This window comes from Bufo gargarizans, chromosome 1, assembly GCF_014858855.1.
Source record: "Bufo gargarizans isolate SCDJY-AF-19 chromosome 1, ASM1485885v1, whole genome shotgun sequence".
Lineage (NCBI taxonomy): Eukaryota > Metazoa > Chordata > Amphibia > Anura > Bufonidae > Bufo > Bufo gargarizans.
Window position 1 is genome coordinate 499,598,934 of NC_058080.1, and position 12,887 is coordinate 499,611,820.

General features: G+C 40.4%; 1 protein-coding gene across 1 annotated transcript in view; it reads left to right on the top strand.

The window, feature by feature from the left end:
* The window catches only part of LOC122933313 (Fc receptor-like protein 5), a 114,281-nt gene that overhangs the window by 35,271 nt on the left and 66,123 nt on the right, over positions 1 to 12,887 (top strand). Inside the window, exons 4-5 of the mRNA XM_044288244.1 lie at positions 1,317 to 1,607; positions 7,710 to 7,997. Coding sequence (XP_044144179.1) covers positions 1,317 to 1,607; positions 7,710 to 7,997 — 579 coding nt within the window. The remainder of the gene's footprint in view (positions 1 to 1,316; positions 1,608 to 7,709; positions 7,998 to 12,887) is intronic.

The following is a 12,887-nucleotide window of genomic DNA, read 5'->3' on the forward strand; positions in this document are numbered from 1 at the left end:
ACTGATATAAAGGAGACAGCATGCAGGTAAACTTTGAAGAGAAAGCCGCTTGCACACCATTTCATACAATAGCATCCTTTTTTTCCATTACTTTAACTAATGCGTTAAAAAAATAAAAAAATAAAGCACTGAACAAACATGACTGTTTTCCCCCTGACACACCTCGAGTCCAAATTTTCAACCAATTACAGTTCATTTGCCTTGTTTCCATTGAAAATGGTAAAACTGTGTATTTTTCTTAAGAAAAATATACATTAGTTTTTGGAACTGATCTAGTTTCTCTAAATACCTAATTTTGACATGAAAAATGTAATGTACAATAAACCTAAAGAAAACAATTATTAAAGAAAGAATGATGCTCTAGTTTCTTATTAACTATTATACGGCAATGTTATAGTTAGGATTAAATCCTGTTAAAGTCTATTCTTGAGCTGTAAGCAGTGATGGATTTACATATCAGCTAGGTATTGTATTAATACGTTAGGCTACTTTCACACTTGCGTTAATTCTGGTGTAGGAAATAAACGGATCTGTCACTAAATACATTGTTTTTTTTTTCCAGTTTTTATGACCGCACACTAAACAGCAGCTTGCAGTGGTTTGGTGTCCGGTCACCAATCGGAATTCTGCAGGAACTGAAGACGTCCTGATGCATCCTGAACGAATCTCTTTCCATTCAGAATGCATGAGGACTAAACTGAAACATTTTTTTCCGGTATTGAGATCCTTTACCAGATCTTAATACCGGAAAACAACAACGTAAGTCTAAAGGTAGCCTTATGTAGGCACTAAGAGGGAGAAACCCTATGAAAGGCCAAGGGGAAAGTTGTAGAAAGTGATAGAAGATACACCTCTATTGTACTCCAGTATGTCCTTCTGCACAGGTGCCCTAGAGGGGTACAGAGCCTATGTTTATAGTGTGGTTTATGTTTTGTTTTTATATTATAGTATCATTCTCAATAAATATTATGTTTTTACAATCCTATTGCTTAATAACAATTGGAAAGAGCTAATTCTTCATATGGTGCACTGTGTATTGTGACATTTAGGACTCCTTAACCCCCCTTTTTTTCTCCTGGTATTTTTGTGGCCAAAAAAAGTCTTAAAAACTCTTGATTTTGAAGCTTTTTGTGTTATTTTTTTTCCCATATGTTTTGCTTATACTGTATAGTGTGTTTTAGCACTAGGTGTTAATGACATTTTGTTAATGTTGCATTGCCCAAAAATGGATGTTTGTTGCATTTGATATTTTGCATAAACTTCAATGCATAGAGAAGTATGTGTGACTGCCTTAGACTTTCTTTTATTTCTTTCAGATCAGCCATCTACACCTTCTCTGTTGGTCAAGCCTCAACAAGCCCTGTACTTTGAAGGAGAAGCTGTGACATTGGATTGTGAACATCCAAGCATAAATTCCCAGATTACCTACTATTTTTACAAAGATACAAACAGACTAAGCAGTTACTTTCACACATCAAAGTCTGAACACCACATTTCCAGCTTGACTACCAAGGATTCTGGTAATTATGACTGCGAATACTTGGTGTTAGGACACCAGAGGACAATCCCATCTGGCAAAAGCACTCAACAAACTATTACTGTCACCGGTAAGACAAGTAACATGGTAATATATTTTGTAAGGCTAAAAAATAGATCTGACCATCCAGTTCAGCCTGTTATCTTGCAAGTTGATCCAAAGGAAGGTAAAAAACCTCTGCAAGGTAGATGCAAATTTTCCTCATATAAGGGGAAAAAAATTCCTTCCCGACTCCAAGCAGTCAGAACAACTCCCTGGATCAACGACCCTTCTTTAGAAATCTAGTAACTATAACCTGTGATATTATACTTCAGAAATACATCCAGGCCCCTGGACTCTTTTAGTAAATTTATCCAGATTCATCTGTAGCAGTATACTGTCCTCTTCCGCGTTAACTACTTTACACAATTTTGTGTCATCTGCAAAAATTGATAGTTTACTGTTAGTTTTGAGCGAGCACATCAGTTCAGCTCGGCACATTGCGGAGTTTGGCCAAACTGATCGAGTCAGTGTATTTAAATCTAATTTAGCCTCTATTTCTATGCAGAAGATCGCTGTACAGTGAGGGAATCCCTCAGTGTGAGTCCACGGCTTAGGAGTCCCTGCTCTGACTCCATATATAGCTATGTCCATATATCAGTGCTTGGGGACACCCGTTTATATAAATCTAATTTAGTCTGTATTTCATAAAAGTTTCTGCCAGGAATTGAACTCACGACCTCTGTATGATTTACTGATACAAAAACTACTATGAGGTTTTTCCAGCACAGTTTATATCTGGGTTGCATAGCGCAGTGGTTATGATTATTGCCTCTAATGCAAAAGCTTGTGAGTTCAAATCCCGGCAGGTACATTTCAGAAATAGAGATTAAATTTATATATTTTATATATTTTTTTTTGAATTTGTAAAAATGTATGGCACAAAATAAATGTGTAATTAGAAAATCTATATCTATATATATATAATATATATAATATAATCTGAGCTGCTGTTAACCTGCGATTTCTGAGGCTGGTGACTCGGATGAACTTATCCTCTGCAGCAGAGGTGACTCTTGGTCTTCCTTTCCTGGGGCGGTCCGCATGTGACCCAGTTTCTTTGTAGCGCTTGATGGTTTTTGTCACTGCACTTGGGGACACTTTCAAAGTTTTCCCAATTTTTCGGACTGACTGACCTTCATTTCTTAAAGTAATGATGGCCACTCGTTTTTCTTTACTTAGCTGCTTTTTTCTTGCCATAATACAAATTCTAACAGTCTATTCAGTAGGACTATCAGCTGTGTATCCACCTGACTTTTCCACAACACAACTGATGGTCCCAACGCCATTTATAAGGCAAGAAATCCCACTTATTAAACTTGACAGGGCACACCTGTGAAGTGAAAACCATTTCAGGTGACTACCTCTTGAAGCTCATCAAGAGAATGCCAAGAGTGTGCAAAGCAGTAATCAAAGCAAAAGGTGGCTACTTTGAAGAACCTATAATATGACATATTTTCAGTTGTTTCACACTTTTTTGTTATGTATATAATTCCACATGTGTTAATTCATAGTTTTGATGCCTTCAGTGTGAATCTACAATTTTCATAGTCATGAAAATATAGAAAACTCTTTGAATGAGAAGGTGTACCCAAACTTTTGGTCTGTACTGTGTATATATATATATATTTTTGTAATTACACATTTATTTTGTGCCATACATTTTTTTAAATGACTAAATAACATATAAAATATATATATTTAATCTCTATTTTTGAAATGTATCTGCCGGGATTTTAACTCACAACCTTTTGCATTAGAGGCAATAATCATGATGTGCATGATACAGAGGTTGCGAGTTCAATTCCTGGCCGAAAATTTTCTGAAATACAGGTTAAATTAGATTTAAATACACTGGGGTGTCCCCAAGCACTGACTCCATATATGGACATAGCTATATATGGAGTCAGAGCAGGAACTCCTAAGCCAAACTAGAGTCCCAACACCCTCCCCTATTCAGAGCTGGGGGTGCCTGGTTAATGCTTGGGTTCTCCCATTGACTTCCATTGTGCTCGGTAGAGCACTCAAGCATCACAAAGTGTTCTACCCAAGCACACAAGCACTTTGGTGCTCGATCAACACTTTTTACTGTGCAAGCCTTCTACAAGATCATTAATCAAAATATTCAAGAGAATAGGGACGATACTGACCCCTGAGGTACTCCACTAGTGACAGTGACCCAATCTGAGTGTGTGCAGTTAATAACCACCCTCTGTTTTCTATCAATGAGCCAGTACTCTAAGATAGCATCAAACAGTTTATCCATGACAGATGTCATTTCTCCTCATCGCTCTCTGCAACTCTTCCTTCATTGCTCTGTAAAGTGCCGACACCTTCAGATTTTTACCATTTATATAATTGAAGAACATTTTAGGTTTAGTTTTATTCTATTTGGCAATGAATATTTCTGTCTCAAGTTTGTATGCTTTTATTTGTCATTTACAAGTTTATTTATTTTTCTTTATAGTTTTTCAATGCTTCCTTGCTACCCTTCTATTTTGTGATTTTAACGGCTTTCTTTTTGTCATTTATTGTTTCCTTTACATTTCTATTTATCTACATAGTTTTTTCTTAAAATCAAAACTAGTAAAATAAAAATCATAGGGCATATTTAATATAAATCTAAAAGAACATTTATGGCATACAATTTTGTCTCAGCAGTTGCACTGCCAAGATCCCAAGAACTGGGGTGCGCAGTCCAACCTTCCACATTTGAATTCTATTGCCATATTAGGGCTCAGTTTTGTATGGAGTCATAGTAGGGCTTCCATAAAGGTGCATGAGTCTTCTTCTATACTTCTGTATGACTCCAATTTCATGCACAAACACACAGGTACGTATCTGGCAAAAACGTATTTGTATGTAAAAAAAATAATGTCATACACCTTCAGACTCTTTATCTGTCGTATTTGTCCCCTCAAAGTAGGCTTCTAAACGAAAATATCTCTGTATGCAGGCAATCTGATGAAGTCTATACAGCAGTTCACAATAACGGTACAATTCCATACTAAAGTTGCAGTATAGAGTCCGTGCACTGTCATACAAGTTCCATTCTAGGGTACATCACCTCTAAATGCTACACAAATGTAAATTATATTTCCATTTACATTATACTTATGTTTTGGAACAGAATAATTTAAGGGTACCTCCGATGTTCCACAAAATCTAATCTCCTGCCAGAAATTTAGATGTGACCATGGGAAATGCAAGTGGACATCAGGTGACACTATTGGCAAAGTATTCATAAAATACCTGAATTCTCTCCTGCTTGGAAGCTTTTCAGGAGACACCTCAGAGGTTGGACACTAGACTTGGCAACAGTGGTTCGTGAACTGCTAGCAAGGACTCATGCTGTCACATTTAGACTCCATTGCACACAACCATATTTTTCATCTGTGTGAAATCTATGAAAGTTGCCTATTTGTTGTTACTTTTCTGCATTTCTTCTCCTTTGTCTTCAAAGGAAAAAATACATAGCAGGAAACCACATTTATAACTGTTTTCTATTGAAATACAGTAGTTTTAGGAACCTTTTCTTATATCCGTCTCTTGAATAAAGTTTTCAACTGCCTTGGTGGAAAAGCTGAGGGAAAGGAACCTATAGGACATTTTTGCTGTGTATTTTCAGACCTGAGCCTTAGGCTAGATTAGACCTCTGCACCATTTTTTACCACTTTTATTTTCCTTAAATAGTTTTGTTTTTGCTGGAGAAATATGTGCCTATTTTATCAGATGTGATATTTTTCTGACATTTTCTCCTATAGACGGATGTTTTGGAAAAAGAATATAAAAAATGCACCTGTTTTTTTTTTTTACGAGCTGTGATTTTTTTCATACATCGTATGTGTCTCTTATGATGCAGTGTGTGTCCAGTGACCTAAACATGGATCAAAAGCTGCAGGGGGTGTCTATAAGAGAAATATACAAAAAAAACAGCAATTGAAGCATGAAAATGGCTTTGGAGTCAAAAATACACATAAAAAAACATCACAAGCAAAAATAAATTTTGTCTCATTAAAAAAAAAGGTTCCTTGTCACCCAGGGATCCGACAAATTTTTATTTTTATCTTTCTTTTTTGTTCCTAGCCTTCCAAGGGCCATAACTTTGTTACAGTTCTGTTCACTGTTCTCTTCTTTTTTTTTTTTCGGACAAGTAGTATTTTTTAATGGCACCATTTAATTTACCATATCTTTTATTGAAAAATGGGAAAACGTTGCTTGTGGGATGAAATAGAAAAATGCAGAAAATGCAATTCTGCCATGATATTTTGGGTTTTACTTTTACAGCGTTTACCATGCACTATTGACCACAACATCTAATGATTAAATGACCAGTTTAGAAGTTATCTGAGAGTCTGGTCACTGGGGGTGGGTGTTAGCTGTATAAGTGTACAACCACACGCATCCGTCCGAGTTCATACAGTTACCACATGCACAATCATGCATTTAGGGTGCGTTTTTTTTTGTCTGTCACTGTTGCTTGAACTGTGAATTTCCCTGGATCTTTAGCATTCTAATTAACTTCAAATAATAACAACTGTGTAAAGCGAATACTGCAAGCGGCTACTCAACTGTATTCCTCATGCCGTCAGCAGCTGCAAGCAGCAGGACATGTCTTACGTGCGGTCAATCAGGTGCAGTCATCACAACTTTCAAAGTGCCAGGTCTATGTCAGAAACCTATTTTCCCATTAACTTCTGCTGGGAAATAAGATCCTCTGGTTCCTACCTGCATCATGACAGCATCATGACCGTGCCATGTGTTCGTACCCTTACACTTCTGACACTTGCCATAAGTGCATGTCATTTTGTGTTAAGGCCGCCTGCACACATTGTGGATTACATGCGTTTTTCCATGTGGATTCCTGTGCGGAAAAAACACAGCATATTACAGTACCAGCAAAGTGTATGGGATCACACAAATGTCATGTACACTTGTGCAGATTTTTTATGTGCGGAAATTGAACTGCCGTGTAGACTTCCAAATCTGCAGCATGTCAATTCTATTTACGGATTTAGATGTGGATGTCATGCTTTTCAATTGAAGGGTGAAATCTGTGCCAAAACCGCATCTAATACACCCCAAAACCTGCAAGTAGACATTGCAGATTTTGGTGCAGCTATGTTGCAGAAACGCACATAAATCCAAGAAAATTTGTATGGATTTTATGCACGTTTAGCCGCAGGTGGCCTAAGGGTTACATCTCAAAGTGAACGCACCATGGGGCAAATTTATTAATGCTGTTAAACTTTGCACGATCCAAGAATAGAAATCCCAGTCTTGACATTAGACTAATTTATGATTCAGGTGCATGGACATTTATACATTTCACATATCACAAATGATGTGCGAAATTCACTCCAGAATTCTCTCCAAGTTTTAGAATTTTGGTATTTTTACCACTAACTGGGGAGATAGCAGGTGACTCAGCATCGCGATTACTAATCCTGTCTAAAAGTAAATCATTGTAAACCTAGACTAGACAGCCTTAAACAACCTTAGACTTTCTACTTTAAGTGTATGCCACCTATAAGTTGGCTTAGTTTTCATCCAAAATTGGGCCCAAATTTTGTAGCATTTTTTTGCCGTATGAAGGCGTGTTAAAGCCATGCCCCCCTTTGGTTAAGTCATTCTCCTTATTGGCATAAAAAGGTTACAAAACTGCCTAATAAATGCCTTGATAAATATGATACAAAGCATGTACAGTTTTTCTGTGCAAAGTGTGCCAAACATCTGGAGCAAATTTGAAAGTAAATTTGACCCTATGATTAATTACTATGGGCAACAAGATAAGTCCTTCTGTTAGTTTTTATAGGGGAAGCCCAATATGTACCTAGAAAATAATATTTTCTTATTCACACAGAGCATGCATTTGCCATTCAAATAAAGAAAAATGTATGGTTGACATCTATAAACACTTTATTACATTAAAATGATAGTTTCAGGACACATTGATTGGATATCACTAGAATACATACATTTTTTTTACTTTCTTCTCCTTTGTGTATTAGTTCATACATTTATTGTGTTACTATTTGATGGAGGTAGATGCAGAATAGTCAAAATGTCATTTGTGCTTTCATAATGGAATTGTTTTGCTGCTTTTTAAACTAAGTATGAAATCATTGTCCAGCTTTATCTAGTTCTCCATTGTTGAAGTTCCAGCCCTCCTACGCAACATTTATAAATGGAGAAAACCTAACCATGGAATGTGAAGCTCCTTCACCAGTTTATGTTACTCTGTATCGCTTCTACAAGGAGGGAGAGGAATTGAAAGGGCCGTCATCACACAGAGGAATCTACACATTGCAGAACATCACGAAAGAAGATCAAGCCGAGTATACTTGTATGTACTGGAGCCCAAAGAGCAACAGAGAGATCCCATCCACTCAGAGTCCTACAAAAGAGCTTTATGTAATAGGTGAGGGGTCATGATCAATGTTATATTCTTGTCAATGATCGGTATATAAGTATTTCATTAACTTTATCCATGGCCACAACATTATACTACCACACACACAGCTCTCTGGCATGCATGGCATACATTTGGTCAGTAATTGTCAGCCCAAAGCAGGTTCAGGTCAAAACCACAGGTGCAGATCTATTCTTGATACATAATCAAAGAGCATGCTTGGCTTCTGAATTTGCCTCACAATAGGTGATGGACTTACAGGTCAATATTAGCGCTAGCTCTAATTTATCGACGTGGACTTAACTGTGCAGTTGCCCAAAATTCAAGGAGTGCCCCCATGACCGTGGGGAGGGTGTCAGCAGTAAGGCTGTGTTAACATCACAGTTTATTTTTTCGTTCTTCTGATACGTCAGAAGAACATCCCAAAAGATCCTGTGGATCCTGTAGTTTGAGCATCCATCTTCACACCATCTATATTTGGTCAGCATTTGATCAGTATTGGTAAGGCAAAACAAGAGTGGGTCCAAAACAGAGATAACATGTAATGGAAAATGTGCATTTCTTCTGTGTTACAGACACACTCCTGCTTTTGGCTTCCAAATCATGATCAAATCCTGATGCAAAATACTGACCATGTGATAGAGGCCTTTTGGATTCTGAAACGACAGGACTTTTTTTGTGGTTATTTTTATGTTCTTCTGACAGATCAGAAATATAAACAGTGATGTCAACACGGCCAAACAGGAACACTAGTGGCCCCATAACAGACTGGTGAGGGTGGCAACAGCATGAAGATTCAAAAAAGCGTCCCCGTAAAAGAGTAGTGAGGGTGGAAACAGCATGAAGGGTCACAATAATGGACTTGGAAAAGAGAGGGGAGGCTAGAGCAACAGCAGTAGCCGTAACAGCACAAGATGGTGGCCGATCACAGTAAGGGCAGATGGCAGAAGAGGCAGCAGGCATGTAGTATTAGGCGGGTGACAGTGTCAGAATAGTGGCATCAGGACATGGGCAAAAGTAACGGGCCATTTGTCACCATGTTCTGGTGTGACCATACACTACAATCAGATCATTACTGCCAGAATTATCTAGTCTTTTGTATCAGGCATCGGTGTCTCTCAACATTTTGGGTTAAAAGGCAAGTTCTCTGTGGGGTAACTATTCCCCCCCCGTGGGACTAAACACCCGCTCTGATGCCACACTACTGGCCAGACAGGAAAGCTTCCTCAGGGCAAACTCGGCTAGAGGCGGCCACAAGTAGGCTGCCCAGTAGTTCAGGGGATCTTGGATCTGGGTTGACAGGTTGTATGACACCACCTGCTGGTTCAGGTTCTGCTCCATGCCATGCTGCCGCTGCTGAGTGGTCTCTTCAGTAGGCAGGTGAGGAAAATTTCTCATCAGAGACTTAAGAGTTAATTAACCACCTCCCGACCGCTGTACGCGTATATGCGTCCGGGAGGTGGTTGCTTTATTCCTCCTGGACGCATATACGCGTCTTCTCGCGAGACGCGAGATTTCCTGTGAACGCGCGCGCACAGGCGCGCGCGCTCACAGGAACGGAAGGTAAGCGAGTGGATCTCCAGCCTGCCAGCGGCGATCGTTCGCTGGCAGGCTGGAGATCCGAATTTTTTAACCCCTAACAGGTATATTAGACGCTGTTTTCATAACAGCGTCTAATATACCTCCTACCTGGTCCTCTGGTGGTCCCTTTTGTTAGGATCGACCACCAGAGGACTCAGGTAGGTCAGTACAGTCCCACCAAACACTACACTACACTACACCCCCCCCCCGTCACTTATTAACCCCTTATAAACCCCTGATCACCCATGATCACCCCATACAAACTCCCTGATCACCCCCCTGTCATTGATCACCGCCCTGTCATTGATCACCCCCCTGTCAGGCTCCGTTCAGACGTCCCTATGATTTTCATACGGATCCACGGATACATGGATCGGATCCGCAAAAAGCATACGGACGTCTGAATGGAGCCTTACAGGGGGGTGATCAATGACAGGCGGGTGATCACCCATATACACTCCCTGATCACCCCCTGTCATTGATCACCCCCCTGTCATTGATCACCCCCCTGTAAGGCTCCATTCAGACATCCACATGATTTTTACGGATCCGATCCATGTATCCATGGATCCGTAAAAATCATGCGGACGTCTGAATGGAGCCTTACAGGGGGGGTGATCAGTGACAGGGGGGTGATTACCCTGATCACCCCCTGTCATTGATAACCCCCCTGTAAGGCTCCATTCAGACGTCCGCATGCGTTCTGTGGATTCGATCCATGTATCCATGGATCCGTAAAAAATCATGCGGATGTCTGAATGGAGCCTTACAGGGGGGGTGATCAGTGACAGGGGGGTGATTACCCTGATCACCCCCTGTCATTGATAACCCCCCTGTAAGGCTCCATTCAGACGTCCGCATGCGTTCTGTGGATCAGATCCATGGATCCGTAAAAAATCATGCGGATGTCTGAATGGAGCCTTACAGGGGGGGTGATCAGTGACAGGGGGGTGATCACCCTGATTACCCTGATCACCCCTGTCATTGATAACCCCCCTGTAAGGCTCCATTCAGACGTCCGCATGCGTTCTGTGGATCCGATCCATGTATCCATGGATCCGTAAAAAATCATGCGGATGTCTGAATGGAGCCTTACAGGGGGGGTGATCAGTGACAGGGGGGTGATCACCCTGATCACCCTGATCATCCCCTGTCATTGATAACCCCCCTGTAAGGCTCCATTCAGACGTCCGCATGCGTTCTGTGGATCCGATCCATGGATCCGTAAAAAATCATGCGGATGTCTGAATGGAGCCTTACAGGGGGGGTGATCAATGACAGGGGGGTGATCAGGGAGTCTATATGGGTGATCACCCCCCTGTCATTGATCACCCCCCCCCCCCCCCCCCCCTGGTAAGGCTCCATTCAGACTTTTTTTTTGGCACAAGTTAGCGGAAATTTTTTGTTTGTTTTTGTTTTTTCTTACAAAGTCTCATATTCCACTAACTTGTGTCAAAAAATAAAATCTCACATGGACGCACCATACCCCTCACGGAATCCAAATGCGTAAACATTTTTCGACATTTATATTCCAGACTTCTTCTCACGCTTTAGGGCCCCTAAAAAGCCAGGGCAGTATAAATACCCCACATGTGACCCCATTTCGGAAAGAAGACACCCCAAGGTATTCCGTGAGGGGCATATTGAGTCCATGAAAGATTGAAATTTTTGTCCTAAGTTAGCGGAAAGTGAGACTTTGTGAGAAAAAAACAAAAACAAAATCAATATCCGCTAACTTATGCAAAAAAAAAATAATTCTAGGAACTCGCCAGGCCCCTCATTGAATACCTTGGGGTGTCTTCTTTCCAAAGTGGGGTCACATGTGGGGTATTTATACTGCCCTGGCTTTTTAGGGGCCCGAAAGTGTGAGAAGAAGTCTGGGATCCAAATGTCTAAAAATGCCCTCCTAAAAGGAATTTGGGCCCCTTTGCGCATCTAGGCTGCAAAAAAGTGTCACACATCTGGTATCGCCGTACTCAGGAGAAGTTGGGGAATGTGTTTTGGGGTGTCATTTTACATATACCCATGCTGGGTGAGAAAAATATCTTGGTCAAATGCCAACTTTGTATAAAAAAATGGGAAAAGTTGTCTTTTGCCAAGATATTTCTCTCACCCAGCATGGGTATATGTAAAATGACCCCCAAAAACACATTGCCCAACTTCTCCTGAGTACGGCGATACTACATGTGTGACACTTTTTTGCAGCCAAGGTGGGCAAAGGGGCACCTTTCGGATTTCGCAGGCCATTTTTTACACATTTTGATTGCAAGGTACTTCTCACACATTTGGGCCCCTAAATTGCCAGGGCAGTATAACTACGCCACAAGTGACCCCATTTTGGAAAGAAGACACCCCAAGGTATTCCGTGGGGGGCACGGCGAGTTCCTAGAATTTTTTATTTTTTGTCACAATTTAGCGGAAAATTATGATTTTTCTTTTTTTTTTCTTTTTTCCTTACAAAGTCTCATATTCCACTAACTTGCGACAAAAAATAAAAAATTCTAGGAACTCGCCATGCCCCTCACGGAATACCTTGGGGTGTCTTCTTTCCAAAATGGGGTCACTTGTGGGGTAGTTATACTGCCCTGGCAATTTAGGGGCCCAAATGTGTGAGAAGAACTTTGCAATCAAAATGTGTAAAAAATGCCCTGCAAAATCCGAAAGGTGCACTTTGGAATATGTGCCCCTTTGCCCACCTTGGCAGCAAAAAAGTGTGACACATCTGGTATCGCCGTACTCAGGAGAAGTTGGGCAATGTGTTTTGGGGTGTCATTTTACATATACCCATGCTGGGTGAGAAAAATATCTTGGTCAAATGCCAACTTTGTATAAAAAAATGGGAAAAGTTGTCTTTTGCCAAGATATTTCTCTCACCCAGCATGGGTATATGTAAAATGACACCCCAAATCACATTCCCCAACTTCTCCTGAGTACGGCGATACCAGATGTGTGACACTTTTTTGATGCCAAGGTGGGCAAAGGGGCACATATTCCAAAGTGCACCTTTCGGATTTCACCGGTCATTTTTTACAGATTTTGATTGCAAAGTACTTCTCACACATATGGGCCCCTAAATTGCCAGGGCAGTATAACTACGCCACAAGTGACCCCATTTTGGAAAGAAGACACCCCAAGGTATTCCGTGAGGGGCATGGCGAGTTCCTAGAATTTTTTATTTTTTGTCGCAAGTTAGTGGAATGTGAGACTTTGTAAGGAAAAAAGAGAAAAAAAAAATCATCATTTTCCGCTAACTTGTGACAAAAAATAAAAAATTCTAGGAACTCGCCATGCCCCTCACGGAATACCTTGGGGTGTCTT